The sequence below is a fragment of the Stegostoma tigrinum genome, chromosome 2 (genome assembly GCF_030684315.1).
Source record: "Stegostoma tigrinum isolate sSteTig4 chromosome 2, sSteTig4.hap1, whole genome shotgun sequence".
Lineage (NCBI taxonomy): Eukaryota > Metazoa > Chordata > Chondrichthyes > Orectolobiformes > Stegostomatidae > Stegostoma > Stegostoma tigrinum.
The window spans coordinates 140,423,535-140,446,425 of NC_081355.1; the positions used below are offsets into that span (position 1 = coordinate 140,423,535).

Genomic DNA, 22,891 nt, shown 5'->3' on the forward strand with positions numbered 1-22,891 from the left:
AGGGAAGGTCTTGGGAGGAAAGGTTGAGAGAGCTACGGCTTTTCTCTTTAGCACGATGAAGGATGAGATGTGATTTGACAGAGGTGTACAAAATGATCAGAGGTATAGATAGACAGCCGGAGACTTTTTTCTAGGGTGGAGGTAGCGTTTATGAGGGGACATAGTTTTAAAGTGAAAGGAGGTAGATATCGGGGAGATGTCAAGGGTAGGCTCTTTACTCAGAATGGTCAGGGTGTGCTGGCCTCATTAGGGGCATTTAAGCAGTTATTAGATAGGCATATGGATGATAGTATAAGGTAGCGGTGGAGATTAGTTAGACGTTAGGTTTTGTGTAAAGGTTTGGCGCAACATTGTGGGCTGTACTGTGCTGTACTGTTCTATGTCCTATGTCCTGAGATACACTTGATTACGCCTCAGGGATTTATCCACCTTTATTCATTTGAGACTTCCAGCACTACTTTTTGTGAACGTGGGCCCTTTTTGAAGACATTGCTACTCATTTTGAATGTTCTGTAGCTTCCATTGTCTTTCTCCCAGTAAGTACATATACAAAATTTTCATTTTGGATCTCGCCCAACTTCTATGGTTTGATATAGAGGTGGCCTAGTTGATCTTCAAGAGGCCCTGTCCTCTCCCTATTTACTATTTTTGCCCTTGATATACTTTCCCCACCACCCAGAATTTGAGTCCTAAAGTTAAATTAGCTGTTCTGCAATGAAAATTAAATTTTAGTACTTGATTATTGTCGAGCAATAGGCTGTTTTGCCTTGAGCATTGCTACTGATTGTATGTTGACGCATCTTCAGTAATAATTACTATGCTAGCTATCTATGCTAAGCTCTGCACTATATTATTTCAACCCGTTATTAATAAGTATGTTTTTGTTTTGAAGATGCTTTGTTTAATTTTACTTTGTGGATTTAAGTTTTGAAGGATAGTGGGGAAAAATGAGTTTACTTGAAATTTTCTGAAGATGTCTCAATTAGTTCCTTTTTCACAGACCTAATTGAAAGATCTGTGTTGAGGTTCAGCTTTTCTTGAACAGGGCTTCTTAGAAATCACTTAGCTGGAGAAGTTGTTTGCAAGAGATCTCCTGGAGCTGCTTAAAAGTTTGTCCTCAGTTGCAGCTGGGGGAAGAAATCCTACTAGGAAAAGAACAAAAAGGAAGGATAGCTTAAGACATCTTCGGATTTCCAATCTCTCTAATAATGATAAGAAAGTTAGCATTAAGGCGGCACGGTGGCTCAGTGGTTAGCACTGCAGCCTCACAGCGCCAGGGACCTGGGTTCGATTCCGGCCTCGGGTAACTGTGCGGAGTTTGCACATTCTCCCCGTGTCTGTGTGGGTTTCTTCCGGGTGCTCCGGTTTCCTCCCACAGTCCAAAGATGTGCAGGCTAGGTGGATTGGCCATGCTAAATTGCCCATAGTGTTCAGGAGGGCGTGGGTTACATGGGGATGGGTCTGGGTGGGATGCTTCAAGGGGCAGTGTGGACTTGCTCGGCCGAAGGGCCAGTTTCCACACTGTAGGGAATCGAGTCTAATCTAATCTAATGGCAAGGCACTTTATCTAAATGCTCATAGTATTTGCAACAAAGTAGATGAATTAACAGCACAAAACCTCTTGAATGATTATGATGTGGTAGGCATCACAGAGACACGGTTGCAGGGAGCTCAGGACTGACAGTTAAACATGCAAGGATTCACAACATATCGAAAAGACAGGGAGGTGGGCAGAAGGGGCGGGGTTGCCTTGTTAGTTAAGAAACAAAGTGTATCTATGACACTGACATAGGGTCGGAGGATGTGGAGTCTGTGTGGGTGGAGTTGAGGAACCACAAAGGCAAAAAAAAAGGTAATAGGAGTTATGTACAGATCTCCTAACAGTGATCAGGACCAGGGGTGCAAGATACACCGGGAAATAGATAGGGCATGTCAGAAAGGCAAGGTCACAGTGATCATGGGGAACTTCAATATGCAGGTGGACTGGGTGAATAATGTTGCCGGTGGATCCTAAGAAAGGGGATTCACGGAATGTTTGCAGGATGGCTTTTTGGAACAGCTTGTGATGGAGCCCACAAGGGAACAGGCTATTCTGGACTTAGTGCTATGTAATGAGCCAGACTTTATAAAAGACCTTAAAGTAAGGGAACACTTAAGAGGCAGCGATCATAATATGGTAGAGTTCAGTCTGCAGTTTGAGAGAGAGAGAAGGCAAAATCGGATGTAATGGTGTTACAGTTAAATAAAGGTAATTATAGGGGCATGAGAGAGGAATTGACGAAAACCAACTGGAAGCAGAGCCTAGTGGCGAAGACAGTAGAGCAACAATGACAGGAGTTTCTGGGTGTAATTGAGGACACAGTGCAGAGGTTCATCCCAAAGAAAAAGATTATCCGGGGTAGGAATAGATAACCGTGGCTGACAAAGGAAGTCAGGAAATATATCAAAGAAAAAGAGACAGCCTATAAAGTGGCCAAGAACACTGGGAAATCAGAAGATTGGGAAGTCGACAAAAACCGAGGATAACCAGAAGAGAAGTAAGGAAGGAGAGGATCAAATATGAAGGTAGGCTAGCTAGTAATATTAGAAATGATAGTAAAAGCTTCTTTCAATACATAAGAAACAAATGAGAGGCAAAAGTAGACATTGGGCCGCTCCAAATTGATGCTGGAAGGCTAGTGATGGGAGATAAGGAAGTAGCTGAAGAAATTAGTAAGTACTTTGCGTCAGTCTTCACCAGTGGAAGACATGAGTAGTATGCCAACAATTAGGGAGAGTCAGGGGGCAGAGTTGAGTATGGTAGGCATTACAAAAGAGCATGCTAGAAAAGCTAAAAGGTCTAAAACTTGATAAATCTCCGCCACGATGGGCGACATCCTAGAGTGCTGAGGAAGTTGCAGAGGCTTTGGTCGTGATCTTTCAAAAGTCACTGGAGTCAGGGAAAGTCCCAGATGACTGGAAAATTGCTGTTGTAACCCCCTTGTTCAAGAAAGGATCAAGGCAAAAGATGGAACATTGTAGGCCGATTAGCCGAACCTAATTCTAGAATCCATTGTCAAGGATGAGATTTCTAAATTCCTGGAAGTGCAGGGTCAGATTACAACAGGTCTGTATGGATTTAGTAAGGGGAGGTCGTGCCTGACAAACCTGTTAGAATTCTTTGAAGGGGTAACATGTATGTTAGACCAGGGAAGTCCAGTGGATGTTATCTATCTAGACTTCCAAAAGGCCTTTGATACGGTGCCTCACAGGAGGCTGCTGAGCAAGGTGAGGGGCCGTAGTGCTTGAGGTGAGCTACTGGCTTGGGGAAGCTGCAGAAAGATTTCGACAATTAGGGAGAGTGGTCCAAGAATTGGTAGATGATATTCAACGTGAGCAAATGTGAGGTTTTGCTCTTTAGCAAAAAGAATACTGGTGTGGACTATTTTCTAAATGGTGAGAAAATTTGTGAAGCAGAAGTACAAAGGGATCTGGGAGTGTTGGTCCAGGATTCTCTAAAACTTAACTTGCAGGCAGAGTCTGTAATTAAGAAAGCGAACGTAATGTTGTCGTTTATCTGAAGAGGGTTGGAATATACAAGCAGCAATCTGCTTCTGAGACTTTATAAAGTTCTAGTTTGGCCCCATTTAGAATACTGTGTCCAATTTTGGGCCCCACACCTCAGGAAGGACATACTAGCCCTGGAGCGTGTCCAGCTGAGATTCTCACGGATGACCCCTGGAATGGTAGGTTTAACGTATGATGAGCGTCTACGGATCCTGGGATTGTACTCATTAGAGTTTAGAAGGTTGAGGGGAGATCTAATAGAAACTTACAAGATAATGTGTGGCTTAGAAGGGGTGGATGCTGGGAAGTTGTTTCTGTTAGGCGGGGAGACTAGGACCCATGGGCACAGCCTTAAAATTAGAGGGGGTAAATTTAAAACTGAAATGAGCCAACGTTTCTTCAGCCAGAGAGTGGTGGGCTTGTGGAATTCATTGCTGCGGAGTGCAGTGGAGACCGGGACGTTAGATGCCTTCAAGGCAGAGATCAACAAATTCTTGATCTCACAAGGAATCGAGGGCTACTGGGAGAGTGCAGGGAAGTGGAGTTGAAATGCCCATCAGCCATGATTTAAATGGCGGAATGGACTTGATGAGCCGAATGGCCTTCCTATGTCTTATGGTCTTATGGAAGAAGTTGCCCAGCAAATGCCTCGTGTTTTTGGGGGAAAAAGATACTACTTGTGAGCTCAGGATGGAAGAACGTTAATCTGGAAGGATTCACAGAACTTCTCACATATGTTGCTTGAGGATGCTGTGCCTGCCTAGACTGTGTGATCAGTGACTTGTCTACAAGCACCAGACTGCTGGATCAGAAGGTGATGGAAACATTTCACTCTGGTCTGTTCTTCTCTTCAATTACTAAAACCTGTTGACCTAAAGTATTCTTTGGAAATCCAGTCATTACCTTTTGACCTTTACATGATGTTTGTAAATATGTGTTCTGTTGGCAAAGGAACAAATATTTTATATTTCCATATTAAAGCCTGGCTGATACATCCAGTTTTGTGTTTTCAAATCATAACTGATGTCAATTTAGAACATAAGAGCATCGAACACTACACCGGAGTACAGGCCCTTCGGCCCTCGATGTTGTGCCGACCTGTGAAACCAAACTGAAGCCCATCTAACCTACACTATTACATTATTATCCATATGTTTATCCAATGACCATTTAAATGCCCTTGAACTTGGTGAGTCAAGTACTGTTGTCAGCAGGGCGTTCCATGCCCTTACTACTTGCTGAGTAAAGAATCTACCTCTGACTTCTGTCCTACATCTATTACCCCTCAATTTAAAGCTATGTCCCCTTGTGCTAACCATCTCCATCCGAGGAAAAAGGCTCTCAATGTCCACCCTATCTAATCCTGTCTTGTATGTCTCTATTTGGTCACTTCTTAATCTTCTCTCTGTCAAAAACAGCCTCAAGTCTCTCAGCCTTTGCTCAGAAGACCTTCGCTCCATACCACGCAACAACCTGGTAAATCGCCTCTGCACCCTTTCTAATGCTTGTACGTCCTTCCTATAATGCGGCGACCAGAACTCTGTGCAATACTCAAAGTGTGGCCGCACCAGAGCTTTTTTGTACAGTTGCAACATGACCTCATGGCTCCGAAACTCAATCCCCTTACCAATAAAAGCTAAAACACTGTACGCCTTTTTAACAATCCTATCAACCTGGGTGGCGACTTTCAGGGATCCTGTGTACATGGACACCGAGATCTCTCTGCTCATCCACACTACCAAGAATCTTACCATTAGCCCAGTACTCTCTATTCCTGTTACTCCTTCCAAAAACTGAATCACCTCATGCTTTTCCGCATTAAACTCTATTTGCCACCTCTTAGCCCAGCTCTGTAGCTTATTTTGTCCCTCTGTAACCTGTAACATCCTTCCACACGATCCACAACTCCACTGACTTGAGTGTCATCTGCAAATTTACCAAACTACCCTTCTACGCCCTCATCCAGGTCATTTTAAAAAATAACAAGCGGCAGTGACCCCAAAACAGATCCTTGTGGTACACCAGTCGTAACTGAACTCCAGGATGAACATTTCTCATTAACCACTACCCTCTGTCGTCTTCCAACTAGCCAATTTTTGATCCAAACCGCTAAATCATGCTCAATCCCATGCCTCCGTATTTTATGCAGTAGCCTACCCTGGGGAACCTTATCAAACGCTTTACTGAAATCCATAAACACCACATCAACTGCTTTATCCTCATCCACCTGTTTGGTCACCTTCTCAAAGAACTCAGTAAGGTTTGTGAGGCACAACCTACCCATAACAAAACCGTGTTGACTATCCCGAATCCAATTATTCCTTTCTATCTCTTATAATCCTATGTCTTATAATCCTTTCCAACACTTTACCCACAACCGAAGTAAGACTCACTTGTCCCTCCTCCCCTTCTTGAACAAGGGAGCAACGTTTACTATCCTCCAGTCTTCTGGCACTATTCCTGAAGACAATGACTACAGAAAGATCAAAGCCAAAGGCTCTGCAATCTCCTCCCTAGCTTCCCAGAGAATCCTAGGATACATCCCTTCCTGCCCAGGGGACTTATCTGTTTTCACAACTTCCAGAATAGCCAACACCACCTCCTTGTGAACCTCAATCCAGTCTCGTCTAATGGCCTGTATCTTAGTATTCTCCTCAACAACATTGTCTTTTTCCTGTGTGAATACTGACAAAAAAAATTCAGTTAGCACCTCTCCTATTTCTTTGGACTCCACAGACAACTTCCCACTACTGTCCTTGACAGGCCCTAATCTTACTGCAGTCATTCTTCTGTTCTTGACATTTCGGGTTTTCCTTGATCCTACCTGCCAAAGACTTCTCATGTCCCCTCCTGGCTGCTCTTAGCTCTCTCTTTAGGTTCTTTCTGGCTAACTTTTAATTCTCAAGTGCCCTAACTGAGCCTTCATGCCTCATCTTTACATAAGTCTCCCTCTTCCTCTTGCCAAGAGTTTCAACTTCTTTAGTAAACCACGGTTCCCTCACTTGACCACTTCCTGCCTGCCTGAAAGGTACAGGCTTACCAAGGACACGCATTAGCTGTTCCTTGAACAAGCTCCACATTCCAATTGTGCCCAATCCCTGCAATTTTCTTTTTCATTCTATGCATCCTAAAATTTAGGTATTTAATTGGTCATCTTATTAATGAGAAAAGTTTAATTTTTTGATTTTCTATGATCTATTGAGTAATTAGACACGAACACCAGTGCACTTCTCCATCTCAGCTGCAACTTCAGAGTAAATCGATTTGCTGTCCCATTTTACTGTCTCATATGAGGAAGTTGGAGCACCATGCCATTTGCTATGACAGAATCCTATCTTCAGAAACAATGCGTATTTAATGTTTTCAAGAATAAATGGAAAACATGTTTGTTTTTGTTACTTTGTAAGTTTTCACAAGTGGATGAGTGACCGTTGGAACTTCTCAATATTATACTTTATGAACAAGCTGTATCTTCCTGGATGTTGTGTTCAGTGACCTGACTTTCACAAGGTGGTTCTCGGAAATGCTTGACAGTTTACTCTGATTCTTGGTTGTGGTGCTTCTTCAAAATGCTAATTTTCAGAATGTGGCCCTTCAGAGGGTGAAGATAGATAAGTCCGCTGGGCCAGATGGGATTTATCCTCGGATCCTTTGGGAAGTCAGAGAGATTGCCGAGCCTTTGGCATCGATCTTTAACTCGTCATTGTCTATAGGAATAGTGCCAGATGACTGGAGGATAGCAAATGTGGTTCCCCTGTTCAAGAAGGGGAGTGGAGGCAACTCTGGTAATTATAGACGAGTGAGCCTTACCTCGGTTGTTGTTAAAGTGTTGGAAAAGGTTACAAGGGATAGGATTTATAATCATCTAGAAAAGAATAAATTGATTAGGGATAGTCAACACGGTTTTGTGAAGGGAACGTCGTGCCTCACAAACCTTATTGAGTTCTTTGAGAAGGTGACCAAACAGGTAGATGAGAGTAAACCGGTTGATGTGGTGTATATGGATTTCAGCAAGGCGTTCAATAAGGTTCTCCACAATAGGCTATTGTACAAAATGCGGAGGAATGGAATTGTGGAAGACATAGCAGTTTGGATCGGAAATTGGCTTGCTGAAAGAAGACAGAGGGTGGTAGTTGATGGGAAATGTTCATCCTGGAGACCAGTTACTAGTGGTGTGCCGCAAGGGTCAGTGTTGGGTGCACTGCTGTTTGTCATTTTTATAAATGACCTGGATGAGGGCGTAGAAGGATGGGTTAGTAAATTTATAGACGACACTAAGGTCGGTGGAGTTGTGGATAGTGACGAAGGACGCTGTAGGTTGCAGAGAGACATGGATAAGCTGCAGAGCTGGGCTGAGAAGTGGCAAATGGAGTTTAATGCAGACAAGTGTGAGGTGATGCACTTTGGTAGGAGTAACCAGAAGGCAAAGTACAGGGCTAATGGTAAGATTCTTTGTAGTGTAGATGAGCAGAGAGATCTCGGTGTCCATGTACACCGATCCTTGAAAGTTGCCACCCAGGTTGACAGGGCTGTAAAGAAGGCATACAGTGTTTTAGCTTTTATCAATAGAGGGATCGAGTTCTGGAACCAAGAGGTTATGGTGAAACTGTACAAAACTCTGGTGTGGCCGCACTTGGAGTATTGTGTATAGTTCTGGTCACCGCATTATAAGAAGGATGTGGAAGCTTTGGAAAGGGTGCAGAGGAGATTAACTAGGATGTTGCCTGGTATGGAGGGAAGGTCTTACGAGGAAAGGCTGAGGGACTTGAGGCTGTTTTCCATTAGAGAGAAGAAGGTTGAGAGGTGACTTAATTGAAACACATAAAATAATCAGAGGGCTGGATAGGGAGAGCCTTTTTCCTAGGATGGTGACGGCGAGCATGAGGGGGCATAGCTTTAAATTGAGGGGTGAAAGATATAGGACAGATGTCAGAGGTAGTTTCTTTACTCAGAGTAGTAAGGGAATGGAACGCTTTACCTGCAACGGTAGTAGATTCGCCAACTTTAAGTACATTTAAGTCGTCACTGGACAAGCATATGGATGTACATGGAATAGTGTAGGTTAGATGGGCTTGAGATTGGTATGACAGGTCGGCACAACATTGAGGGCCGAAGGGCCTGTACTGTGCTGTAATGTTCTATGTTATTTGTTTATTGGTTGTGGCCATAGCTGGCTAGGTCAGAATTTATTTTAACATCCCTAATTGTCTAGAAGGTAGTTAAGAGTCAACCACATCACTGTGGATTTGATGTCACCTTGAGGCCAGACTAAGGAAGGATGGCAGATTTCTTTCCCCAGAAGGACATTAATGAACCAGATGGGTATTTACAATAATCAGTTGTGATTGTTAACCTTAACATTTAACTGCAGGTTTCATTGAATTTAACTTTTACTATCTACCATCCATTCAAACACCTGTCCCCAGAATGTTAGCCTAGAGTTCTGTATTGCTGGTTGAGCAACATTGCTATCACGTCACCATCTTCCCAGATGTGATATTTCTTCATAACCCTGATCACAAAGTAACATTGTTAAGTCCTTTTTTCAATCACAATACCATCCCCACTTTGATTTGTTTGATAAGGTCTTTGTGCATATATTGCACATTTCTAAATTGTAAAAGCTCAAATCCAGTAAATATGTTCAATGAAATTTTAACATAGGAGCATTGCAGTGATAATTTAACAGGTCTGCATTTGTTACTCAGCATGCTTATGCTGACTGTTTAAAATTGAAATGCTTCTCAGCGATTGTAAATTGGAGATACCGTTAATTTAGCTACTATATGATTGGATCAAAGCTTTGTAAACTTGAACAAAAACAGGAGATGCTGGGAAAGTTCAGCAGACCTGTCAGTATCTCTGAAGAAGAATCGGAGTTAATTTTTCGGGTTTGGTGATACTGATTTTGTAAACTTTCCCTCTTGAATTGAAGTATTCTCCTCGTAAATCTTGTGAAGCGAAGTACTTAGGAGAGAATAAAAATCTGACTGCTGCTGCATGGAGTATGCATTGATAGGAAAATCAAGTATGACAAAAGATTATTGACTCCACCAAATCTGTTTTAGATTAGATTCCCTACAGTGTGGAAACAGGCCATTGGCCCAGCAAGTCCACACCACCCCTTGGACCATCCCACCCACACCCATCCCCCTATAACCCACGCACCCCTGAACACTGCTGTAGGAGCTGTAGGTGCAATTTAGCATGGCCAATCCACCTAGCCTGCACATCTTTGGACTGTGGGAGGAAACCCACACAATCACGGGGAGAATGTGCAAACTCCGCACAAACAGTTAGCCGAGGGTGGAATCGAACCCGGGTCCCTGGTGCTGTGAGGCTGCAGTGCTAGCCACTGAGCTGTTATTTTCCTCCTTTTTCCCTTTGGTTACAAACATAGTTTTTTTTAACCCTTCTGCCAATTTTGAGGTCCAGATTACTCAACATGTTGTGAGGCTAGTCACTTGTAGTTAATTTCCAGCAAGAATAATAACTTTGCACGATAAATATTGATTGACCCCAGTACCTGTTGGGAATGACTCAAGTTTGGCGGACATGAGTTTGAACACTCGTGCCATGTTCTCTAGCTGATTAAACTGATCTGTTGGTGAGCCAGCACCTCATCGTTGCTTAAGAGATTTGGTGGTTTTTTAAAAAAAGGGGTTGACTTGGCACTCCAGCAACAAGAATATAAGTTGAAGCTGAGCTTTGCACTAATTTTATGATTGCTGTATTTCAATTGCTATGAGTACACCACCTGGTCAAAGTCTTGCATTGTTCATCCAAATGAAAGTTGCATTATTTCATAGATAATGGGAACTGCAGATGCTGGAGATTCCAAGATAATAAAATGTGAGGCTGGATGAACACAGCAGGCCAAGCAGCATCTCAGGAGGATAATAAAATGTGAGGCTGGATGAACACAGCAGGCCAAGCAGCATCTCAGGAGATAATAAAATGTGAGGCTGGATGCTCCTGAGATGCTGCTTGGCCTGCTGTGTTCATCCAGCCTCACATTGCATTATTTCATACTTTGTTATACCGAGCAGTTGGAAAATACCTGTCTTCTCAACCATGTATTCAAAAGTTAATGAAGATGAAGAGAAGAATTCAGATAATGGGATCGTTTGAGGAGGCTTACACCCATCTGTAATCAGATAATGGGAACTGCAGATGCTGGAGAATCTGAGATAACGAAGTGTGAAGCTGGATGAACACAGGCCAAGCAAGATCTCAGGAGCACAAAAGCTGACATTTCGGGCCTAGACCCTTCATCAGAGAAGGTGGTGGGGAGGGGGTTCTGAAATTAACAGGGAGTTGGGGGAGACGGACCGAAGATGGATAGAGGAGAAGATAGGTGGAGAGGAGAGTATAGGTGGGGAGGGGATAGGTCAAGGAGGTGGGATGAGGTTAGTCGGTGGGAAATGGAGGTGTGGCTTCAGGTGGGAGGAGGAAGAACAGGTTAGGGAGGCAGGGACGAGCTGTGATGTTGGGGATGAGGGTAAAGCAGTACACAAATGGCTCATCAAGGACAAAGTGTTACAAAAGTTGTAAGATTACAAAGTTGTCACAGTATGGTGAAATGAAGTTGTAGCAGAACAGGAATATGAGACTTAGGGTTTAAAGAATTATTTGGCTGAAATTCAATGTACCTTAGCAAAAGTGCAGATAACTGTTTTATACGAGTCAATTTTGTGAAAGATGGAAGACCAGCAAAGGCATCGGGACAAATAATGAAAGCATGTATAATGGTTGAAAATGTGGAGATTGGATGCAAACTGTATTAAGAAGGTAGAAATAAGCAGGCTTGTACAGTGTTGAATAAGATGGTAGTGTTTTTCAGTCTCATTGAGTACAAGTGAATGGCCGGGGAGGGGGATGATCTAAAGGTAATAGCTTTGTTGTATGTACGATTTGGAAGTCATTTTCTGAAAACCTTTGGGAACAAAATGAAATGTTACTGCTTCTTCTTTTAATACATGTGCAATTTGTTGTACCTGATATTTTCTTTGCTGGGATAAATGGGCCATCTCCCCTGAACAAGCAAATTGAATATCCTCCAAGACCACGTCTGGCGACCCGTAACAGTTTTTTTCAGATGCTCCGTTATGCTACATGTGTGCAGTGCAGGTAAATTTGCCGTGGTCTCAACTGGCGGTTGTTCAACGTCACCAACACCATGCTTCGAGGCAAGGGAGAAGTGGAGGAGGAGAGCTCTTCATGGTAACCTCGGGCAGACGAGAACAGAATTCATGCCCTTTGTCTCACTCTGTATCACAAATCAACCTGCCAGCCAACTGAGTTCACAAACCTGTAGGAGGAGCAGTTATGGGATCTCCTGTGCAGGTCTCTCCAGCAGTGTGGCACTGGGAAAAGCTGCTTGGATTCAGTCAGCTACTGCAGTGTACTATTGTTTACAAACATTCTGGCAAATATTAAGTCCAGTAACTTAAGGATATTAAAGCTAAACAATGTTGAATGTGGTGATTTTATCACTAAATATCTGTTCGACACAGCCATGCCAGCTTGGATTACACTGACCATTTTATGGAGTAAAACTTGAATTTCTCTTTTTGAAATTCACATTCTAATCAATTTTTAAAACTGAGTTTTAATGCACTAAATAGCGTTTGTCGAGCCACAGACTTTCAAATTGATATGTGCGTTTTTTTGCATTTGGGTTTGCGTGATTTTTATGTTCCTTTGAGATGTTGCAAACTGACTTTCTTACTTTTATTCAAAATTGATTCAGGGAAATGGGCACCTATTGTCCACACTTTTTTATTGCACAACAATCATATTTAGGCAGATTTCCTTCCCTGAAGGACATGAAAGAACCAGACGCATTTTTGCGGTAATTGAAGTGGTCACTATTAGTCTAGCTTTTAATTCCAGACTTTTTATTGAATTGAAATCTCACTGTCTGCATTGAGACTTGAATCCAAGTTCCCAGAACGTGAGGAACTCTGGATTAACACAACAGGCTAGGCAGCATCAGAGGAGTAGGAAAGTTAATATTTCGGATCAGGACCCTTCTTCAGAACATCCAGCTGAGTACTGTGTTATCTCTGACTTCAGCATTCACAGTTCTTACTTTCTCTGAACTCTGGATTACTAGTTTAATGACATTGTTGTTATGTCAAAACCAGCTTCCCCTTGAGAATATGATGGTGTTGAGATGTCTTTTGAACTGTTGTGACCCATGTATTCTTGATGAACAGTGTTTCTTAGGTAGGCACTACCAGAATTTAGCTCCAATAATGATGAAGCAATGACATGTAGTACCGTCAAGGGAGTGTCTGGCATTGTAAATGTATATCCCATTTAGAAGACTACCAGTGACATCCTAGCAAATCTTCAGATCATGTTCTTGATGTGACAAATAAATGTTGCTGCCATAATTTTATGTACTTCCTGAATTCCGAGAAGCCAGATTCTCCATGAAGAAAGCCATCAATAAACACAGAGTTAGACTCCATATATGTTCCATTGCGAAGGAAAAGTGGAAGTGAGGTAACCCAGCTCAACAGATACCTGAGTTTAAACAACGCGCGAAAAAACACCACAGTGCTGCTTTGGAGGCTGCATGATGATGGTAGCCAGCAAAGTAATGAAATGTCTGTAGAATGAACCAGCTCAGCAAGCCAACCAACGACAATAACAAACTGTCTATCTCTGTCTTAAATACACTCAATCTCCTCGTCTTCACAGTCCTCTGCTGCAATGTGTTCTACTAATTGAACTCTATCTGGCTGAAGAAATTCCTCTTTTCCTTTATTCTAAGGGGTTGTTTTGTCATCCTGAGTCTCTGTCCTTGGGCCCTATTTCTCTTAATGGGAACATCTCCATGTCCAATTTATCCAGGCCTCTTAGTATAATGCAGATTTCAATATGATCACGCTTGCAGGCACACACGCCATTGGGTACAGACCCAGAATATCCATCTGCTCCTCTAACGGCCAGCCTTTCATCCCTGGGATCATTGTTGTAAACCTCCCCTGGATCCTCCCCAATGCCAGCACATCCGTCCTTAGACATGGAGCGCAAAGCTGCTCACAATTTTTGACATGAAATTAGGCCAGAGGCTTGTCCAACCTCAGTCCTCTGTGCCCTTGTATTCTAGCCCTCTTGAAATGAATGCGAGCATTGCATTTGCTTTCCTAAGTGTCAACTGAGCCTGCATGTTTGCCTTACTGATCTAAGACTCTTAAAACCCTTTGTGCCTCAAATTTCTGAAGCCTTTTCCCCATTTTAGAAAGTAGTCTCAGTCTCTGTTCTTACCCTTGTGCATAACCTCATACTTTCCCACATTGTATTTCATCTGCCATTTCTTTGACCTGACTTTGCCAATTTTATAGATGACGCAATTCCCTCAATTCCTTCATCCACATCATTCATGTATAATGTGAATATTTGTGATCCCAACGCTGACTCCTGCAAAACTTCACTTTTTACTGGCTGCTATCCAAGAAAACCCTCTTCTCCCCACTCTCTGCTTTTTGCCAGTCCGTACCTTGCCCCTACTTCGATGGGCTCTTATGTAAAAGCCTCCTGTGTGGCACTTTGTCAAAGGAATTGTAATAAGTTGAGCAAACATTTGTAAACTGAAATGTGTTAAAGCCTTGGGGACCCTAATTCTTTCAGGAAGCGATGTTTGTTTTTGTTTATCTAAACTGATTACAATGTCATTGAAACTTATGCAGTCTAGTCTAAGTTAATTTAGCCATCGTCCTGTCCATCCCAATCAAATGTGTTCTTCACTGCTGACAACAAAATGCTGGAGATCACAGTAGTTCAGGCAGCATCCAGGGAGAGACAGCAAGCGAATATTTCAAGGCTAGATGATTGTTCATCAGAGGATTTGACTTAGAGCAAAAGGATTGACAACAGAAACATACAGTATCACTTCAATACACCTTAAATTGCCCCTCCTGTTTTGTTTGTAGTGGTGCTTCTGAAATGTTAACTTGGCTTAGGTTGTAAATCTAGGACTCTGAAGCATTTGAGTAAGATACAGTTATGTTTAGCTGACTGAAAGGATGTCGTAAGGTATTGTGCAATAGTATTGAGGTAAAGTTAATTAGATAAATATGGTTAATAAGACTGAAATCTATGGCTGATTCAACAAGATCCTAAGATATTCTTCCATATCTTCACCCAAGCATGGATGGTACCATCGGATTGGGTGAAGCTTAATGCAGTCTCCAACGTTTACCTTTTTAGAGCTATTACTGTGATACTAAGAGCTCTGTCGTAATGCTTGTATTAGACTCCCTACCAATTTGTTTATTCCTGCTACATATATTTAAGTGTCTGAGTTGGGTTCCAACTTCACCACCTTGTTTATTTGTGTTGGATTTTAGTTTGATCCCGATTGTATTAAATAAAAAGCAGAAATAGGGGAAGTTCATAATGGATATCAAAAAGACCCACTTTGGTTATGCCCCAAAAATGTTGGCGAACATAAGGTTTCTTGAAGGGTGAACTGAAGAAAATTCTTAACAGGGGAAATTGATGAGATTTAACACCAACTAAATCCCTGCGGTGAAACAGTTTACTTTCCAGAGGACTTGAGGAAGTGACGCTCAAAATAGTAGTTGTGTTGATGGTTGTCTGTCAAGATTCTATAGATATTGAATGGTTCCAAAGGAGTGAATGGTACCTAATATAACCCCATTGTTCTGAAAAAAGGAGACAATGAGAAACAGGGAATTATAGACTGCTTAGCCATTATAATCAGTTGTGGTGAAATGTTTCTACGTTTTAAGAGATTTAATAGTAGAGCACATAGACAGCAAAGACAGGCATGGACAGGATCGGCATGGATTTAAGAGACAGAATCATCATCCCTGACAAATCAACTGGAATCTTTTTGAGCATGTAACCAGAAGAGTTGATTAGCAAGAACCACTAGATATGGTTGACTTATGCTTTCACAAGGCTTTCAAAAAGTCTCACGTAAGTGATTAGCATGTAAAATTTAAGGTGCATCGGATTGGTGTATTCTGGGTGGAAGACAGGAAATAGAGTAGGCATGAACTGGTCTTGTTCTGAGGCAATGACTGGTGGCGTACTGCACTTTTTGCTGGTAACACAAAGCTAGGTGGCAAGGTGAGCTGATGAGGATGCAAAAAGTGTGATTTGTACAACTTGAGTGTTTGGGCAAATGCATGGTACGTGAAGTAATCCTAACCCTATCCGCTTTGTTAGCAAAAACAAGAAGGCAGATTACTATCTGAATAGTGATAGATTTTAAAAGGTGGAGGTGTAAAAAGGCCAGGATATCCTTGTATGCCAGCCTGTGAAAGTAAGATGCAGGTGCAGCAGGTGGTGAGGAAGACCATTTGGTATGTAGGTCTTCACAGCAAGAAGATTCTAGTCTAGGAGCCAGAATGTCATGCTGCAATTGTACAGGACTTCACTGTGGTTACACCTGGAGTATTTATGTACTCTTTTGGTTGTCTTGTCTGAGGAAGGAAGTTCTGACTAGAGAGGGAGTGCAACAAATGTTTGCCAGACTAATTCCTGAGATGACAGGACTGAAGTATGAAAAGGCATTGGATCAATGCTGACTATATTCACTGGAATTTAGAAGCATGAGAGGGGGATCACATTGGAAATTCCTAAAATCCTGCAGGACTATAATGTGTAATCTCAGGAGGGATGTTCCTACCGACCAAGGAATCAAGAGCCTGGGGTCATGGCCTAATGGTATGAGGTCTGCTACTTAAGATGCAGATGAGAAGTTTGTTCACCCAGAGAATATAGGTGAGAAAGTGGTGAGAACAGGGCACCAAGTTGGATGATCAGCCATGATTTTGTTGAAAAGCAGAGCAGGCGTGAAAGCCCGAACAGCCTACTCTTCCACTGATTTTTTTTCTTCCTCAAATCCCCTTTTAAAGTGAATTTACTGGTGCTTATAGAATAACCAATCCAAGTAATTTCTGAGGAAAATAATATTTGTAATCAATTGGCACATCATCCCTTTTTCTTTCATTTTCTCCACACATTCTGTTTCACCTGTTTGTTTTCAGTGATTGCTGTATTTATTGTAGATACTGGATCTGTTAAGTGTTTTGATTATGGTTAATCCAACTCATAAATTATGAATCTGTGTTGCTGAATTCTATTTCTAATTTTGCAGATGATCATGAGGATGAAGATGCCATCGTCAACAGAATTTCGTATGTACCTGGAAGTTTTAAACAAATCTTTTGATATTTCCCCTTTGCTGTATTGTTGCTTTAGCTGTGAAGTGAGGCTAAGTGTGCTTGATTGACCACGAACACACTGTGTTGTGCTGTAATTTAGCAGATAGTTCTGCTCTTCACCTCAGCTGTATTGAATTAAGTTATAAGTTGACTTCCCTTGGGACAAAAACAACTCATGCAGTGCAGCTCAAATAGCCCAAAAAAATCTTCAAATCCGCTCATAGAACAACTGTTCAAACAGAAGAGAGTGATATGTCCTAGTGATAAGTATGCAGCTACATGTATTTGAATTTTTTTTCTTTTTACAATAAATCATATAACTGGACCCAGGCAAACTCAACATTTACAATTTCTGTATATTCTTATCATCTAAAAATCTACATCTGCAAACTCTGACCTGTCATCCGTACTGATCTCTGTGTGCTTCCAGTGTTGATACAGCTTCATCCCAGACTCTGTAATTCACTCACTTGCTTGTTTAAAAAAAGAATGAACCTACATTTATTTGGTACCTTTCGATGTCCTAAAGTGTAATAATGGTTATAAAGGACACGTCAGCCAGTTTGCACTTGTGCATTTTTCTCAAATATGAATGACTAGGACATGTATGTTGGTTGAGAGGTTAACATTGACCAGGGCATGGAACCTCTGCTCTTTTGGGTTGCTCTTTTGATTTAAAACTCCGAAATTCTTTTGTTATGGAAAGCCAGAAAGTCGAGGAGCCTATGAGAGTCCAGCACTTCCTTGGACGGTACTGGTGTGAAACCCGTGTTTAGACCCAAAGCTTCTGAGTTCACCGCTCATACCTACTTGGTTAGTCTATGTATGCCCTGTTTTTGGGCCTAACATCTGATGATGAAACTTCAGAAATGTGCTATGTTTTAATTCAGCTAGGCCGTCATCATATCAGATAGTTGGGGAAAGCCATACCTAACTATTTGACTTTGCGAATCTTGCAGACTTTGCACGTCTCCAAGTTGGATTTCGTTTGCTACTTTTTTCGGCCCACTCGACCAATACTTTGATTCCCATGACTTTTGTATCTTTCCTATGGTTTGTGCACTGAATTGCTCTGAGACAGCACATTCTAGTACTGTTAAGATGCAGGCCAGCATTCCAGCAATCATCTTAACTAATTTAGAATGAGGGATTAAAACAAAATTAAGCTTTGAAAACTTGGCACAAAGTTTTCTTTGTTTACATTTGAGCTGTTTCCTGTACTCTCAGATTCACAAGTGGGGTTAAGAATTGGAAAAGTCACTTGAGTGCTTTGAGATTGCTGACTAGAACTATGATATCTGATTTTGGAGTTGTGTGCTCATTTGTTACTCTTTATAAATGTGTGCAATCAACTTCTAGCCTTCACCAGAGTAGAATGTAGCAGCAGAGAGCACTCACCTAAAAATGAAGTTTGGAAGCTATGAAATTTTAGACAGAACACAACAGCCTTTGTAGCCATTGTGAAAAATGGCTGAAAAGTAATACGTTGTCTGGATATGGTTACCCTCTATTGGAGCCTGAAACATATGGAAAGAACCATAGTGGAATAGTGATGTGATATGGGTTATAAACGTACTAAAGAGGAGCCAAGATACAACTTTGGCATTGTCAATCAGAAATTAAGCTTTCCTTTTGATGAGTTAAATGCTGTCAGTTGATAGTGCTAAAGGTTTAGATATTCTGAGAGTTTTTTGGATGAAGGTTGAGAAAGTTCATGTGTTAAGTACTTAAAATGCATTATCAGACTTGGACAGAGGGAAAAGAGATGGCTGCTCTACATAGGGATTGAAAGGGTCACATGATATGGAAACAAGCCCTTTGGTCCAACCAGTTTACGCCAGCCATGTTCCCAAATTGAACTAGTCCCACCTGCCTCCACTATGCCCATTTCCCTGGAAACCTTTTCCTCTTCATGAACTTACCCAAATATCTAAGTGGCAGATGGAGTTCAATCCGGGCAAGTGTGAGGTGATGCATTTTGGAAGATCTAATTCAAGGGCGAACTATACAGTAAATGGACAAGTCCTAGGGAAAATTCATGTCGAGAGAGATCTGGGTGTTCAGGTCCATTGTTCCCTGAAGGTGGCAACGCAGGTCAATGGAGTGGTCAAGAAGGCATACGGCATGTTTTCCTTCATCGGCTGGGTTATTGAGTATAAGAGTTGGCAGGTCATGTTACAGTTGTATAAGACTTTAGTTCGGCCACATTTCGAGTACTGCATACAGTTCTGGTTGCCACATTACCAAAAGGATGTGGATGCTTTGGAGAGGGTGCAAAGGAGGTTCACCAGGATGTTGCCTGGTATGGAGGGTGCTAGCTATGAAGAGAGGTTGACAAGATTAGGATTATTTTCATTAGAAAGACCGAGATTGAGGGGTGACCTAATTGAGGTCTATAAAATCATGAGGGGTATAGACAAGGTGGATAGCAAGAAGCTTTTTCCCCAGATTCGGGGACTCAATTACTAGGGGTCATGAGTTCAAAGTGAGAGGAGGAATGTTTAAGGGAGATATGCTTGGAAAGTTCTTTACGCAGAGGGGTGGTGAGCGCGCTGCCAGCGGAGGTGGTAGAAGCAGATGCGATAGTGTCTTTTAAGATGTATCTGGACAGGTACATGGATGGGCAGGAAGCAAAGGGACACAGACCCTTAGAAAATAGATGACAGGTTTAGACAGAGGATCTTGATTGGCGCAGGCTTGGAGGGCCGAAGGGCTTGTTCCTGTGCTGTAATTTTCTTTGTTCTTTGTTTTTTCTTCTAAATGTTATAACTGTACCTGCATTCACCACCCCATCTGGCAGGTCATACCACACATGAACCACAGTCTGTGTAAAGACATTGTCCTTCATGTCCTTTTTTCAGCTCTCTCCTTAAACCTATGCCCCCTAGTTTTGAACTCCCCCCCCACCTTAGGGAAAAGACTGTGTTAGAATTCACTTTATCTTTGCCCCTCATGATTTTATAAACCCAAAAAGGTCACCTTTCAACCTATGACGCTCAAGTGGAAAAAGTACCAGCCTTTCTAGTCTATCGTTATATCTCTGCTTTCCATTCATGGTAACATCTGGCAAATCTTTTCTGAACCTACTCCAGTTAAATAATATCCTTCCTGTAAAAGGGCAACTGGAACTGCGCATGGTACTCCTGAAGAGAAAAAGGCCCTTCAGCGTAAGTCCAGTAAAATTCCTTTTGTAGTTTCTCAGTATAGCACCAGTGTTTAAATTGATAATTTTTGTCAAGATATTTCATGCAGGTAGTCTTCTGGTTCTAAGTGGTGTTAGTTCTGTTGAAACAATGCCAGCTACTTAGAATCATAGAATCCCTACAGTGCAGAAGCAGGCCATTTGGCTCAGAGTCCACACTGCCCCTCTGAAGAGCATCCCATCTACACCTCTGCCCTATCGCTGTAACCCTGCATTTTCCATGGCTAATTATCTGGCTACACATCCCGGACATTCTGAGCAATTTAACATGGCTAATTCATCTAAGCTGCACGTCTGCAGCTTGTGGGAGGAAACTGGAGCACCCTGCAGAAATCCACACAGATATTGGGAGACTTAGCACAGACAGTTGACCGAAGCCAGAAGCGAACCCAGGCCCCTGGTGCTGTGAGGCAGAGAGCTAACCACTGAGCCACCTGCTGCCCCTAATTGTTATCGTATGTTCATTTACAGAGTTAGATTACAAAGATGTAAGGATTTGTTTCCACCGTATCTTTTACCAAATAGCCTTTTAGAGAGTAGTGGTTAAGCCCAACATGCCTATGCCAGCTGTCTGATCCAGCAATTAGGCTACTCTATATTAATTCTCTATAGCATGTAAAACTAATGTAGAAGTTAACGTTTGCAAGAAAATAGAAGACTATCTCGTCATACGTATATGTATGTTTTGGGGTTCTTTTAAATTGGAATTGACCATGATAGTGAAATCCTGATAGCACTTTTTATCATCTGAGTCAGGAAGAAGCGCAATATGTTCACACATGCATGCTTCAGATATGCTGGATAGCTGTTGTCTTTAAAATGAACAGTCCTTTTCCTTAAGTAATGTTAATATAACAAGTATTGGACCAGAACTGAGAATATGTAATGTTATGTTGTAGAAAAAGAGAAGATAGGAGCAGGATGAGGCCATTTGGCAGTTCGAGCCTGCTCCGTCATTCTTCATGATCGTGGCTGATCATCCACCTGAATAGCCCAATCCTGTTTTCTCCCCATAACCTTTGACCCCAATCACGCCCAAGTTCAATATATATTACGTCTTGAATACATTCCATATTTTGGCATTAACTACTTCCTCTAGTAATAAATTTCACAGGCTCACCACTGTTTGGGTGAAGAAATGTCTCCTCATCTCTGTCCTAAATTGTCTACCCTGAATCCCCATAGTGTGACCCCTGGTTCTGGACACACCACCATGGGCAATGTCTTTGCTGCAACTGTGTGGTCCTGTTAGAATTTTATAAGTCTCTGAGATGCCCTCCTTAGTTGTCTGAACATGAGCGAAAACAATCCCAACCTAGTCAATCTCTCCTCACACGTCAGTCCCCCAATCCCTGGAATCAGCCTGCTAAAACTTGGCTGCACTCACTCGAGAGCAAGAGCATCCTTCCTCAGAAAAGGAAACCAGAATTACACACAATATTCCAGGTGTGGTCTCACCAAGGTCCTGTGCAACTGCAATGACACATCCCTGCTCTTGTAGCTAACCTGTTGCAATGAAGGTCAACATACCATTTGCCTTCTTTACCGCCTGCTGCATCCGCATGCCTACCTTCAGCGACCAGTGTACAAGGATGAAGGACCCCCTCTGATGAAGGGTCCAGGCCCGAAACGTCAGCTTCTGTGCTCTTGAGATGGTGCTTGGCCTGCTGTGTTCATCTAGCTTCACACGTTTTGATCTTGGCTTGCTGCCTGTTTGGTTTCTCCAGAGATTGGTGAAGAAACCATCCTGTGTGTACTCCAGGAATTCCACCTCTACAGTATTGTGACTGATTTGTCGAATCTATGTGCAAATTAAAATCGTCCATGATCACCAATATTACTTTATCGCATGTATCTCTAATTTCCTGTTTAATGCCATTCTTGACATCATCACTGAAGTTTGGAGCTCTAAATATGACACGTACTACTAATGTTTTTTGCCCCTTGATATTCCTCAACTCTACCCACACAGACTCCACATTGTCACAGTTAATATCCTTTCTGATTATTGTGTCACCTTCCTCTTCAACCAGCAACGCTGCTCTGCTACCGTTTCCTTTTTTACCTGTTGTTCCTAAGTACTGATGACCTGGGACATTCAGTTCCTATCCCGGTCACCCTGCTGCCATGTCTGCATAATCCCAATTATTTCATACACTTTGACATCTCTGTGCATTAGTTTATCCACTTTATTGCAGATGCTCCGCGCATAAAGACACAAAACCTTTAAGCTTGTCCTTTTTAACAGTCTTTGTCTACTCCTTGTTATTCTCAATAGCCCTGCTTGAATCTTGTCCTTTTTTTCTCAGCATATCAGTGTTCTCATTCTCTTTTCTTGCTGCCTTCTTCCATGACTCTTTAAGTCTGTTCCTATCCCCCAGTATATTAATTTAAACACTCCTAGGACATCCCTTGACAACATTTCCTCCTCAAACCCCTGTTTGGTAGTGGCGACTGTGCTGATAGAAATCTTCACCCCAACTTCCAGTGTTGTCACTGCTGTCTGCTGGACATTGATCAACTGTCAAACTCGGTGGGTGTCTTGCCGAGGTCCTCCTTTTGCTGTTACTCGCTGTGCCCATGCAAATCTTCGCCCGCAACTGCCAATCAACGTTGTCACTGCCCTCTGCTTGGATATGCTTGCCTCCCTAGTATGTAGTTGTATTTATCCACTGTGTAATTTTGCTAATTATTTAGAAATGATTGTTTCCATGCCAGTTTAAATCCGTATTGAAGTGCCATTTAAAAAATAGGTGCATGTTAGCTGGAAAGATTCATGACGATTTTCATTTTCACAGGAGAGAGAAACATTGACAATAGTGTTGCACAGCTTGCAACCAGATGAGCTTCGACTACTGTGTGGCTTGATATGTTTTTGTCTTTTAGTTGAAAAGTCATTAGTATTTATCTTTTTTGTTTGTGATCTTTTTCA

General features: G+C 42.1%; 1 protein-coding gene across 2 annotated transcripts in view; it reads left to right on the top strand.

Moving 5' to 3' along the window:
• lmbr1 (limb development membrane protein 1) overlaps positions 1 to 22,891 on the top strand; it is a 282,617-nt gene that overhangs the window by 27,524 nt on the left and 232,202 nt on the right. For both annotated transcript variants that reach the window (XM_048557443.2, XM_048557452.2), the window contains exon 3: positions 16,691 to 16,730. In XM_048557443.2, the coding sequence (XP_048413400.1) occupies positions 16,691 to 16,730 (40 nt within the window). The remainder of the gene's footprint in view (positions 1 to 16,690; positions 16,731 to 22,891) is intronic.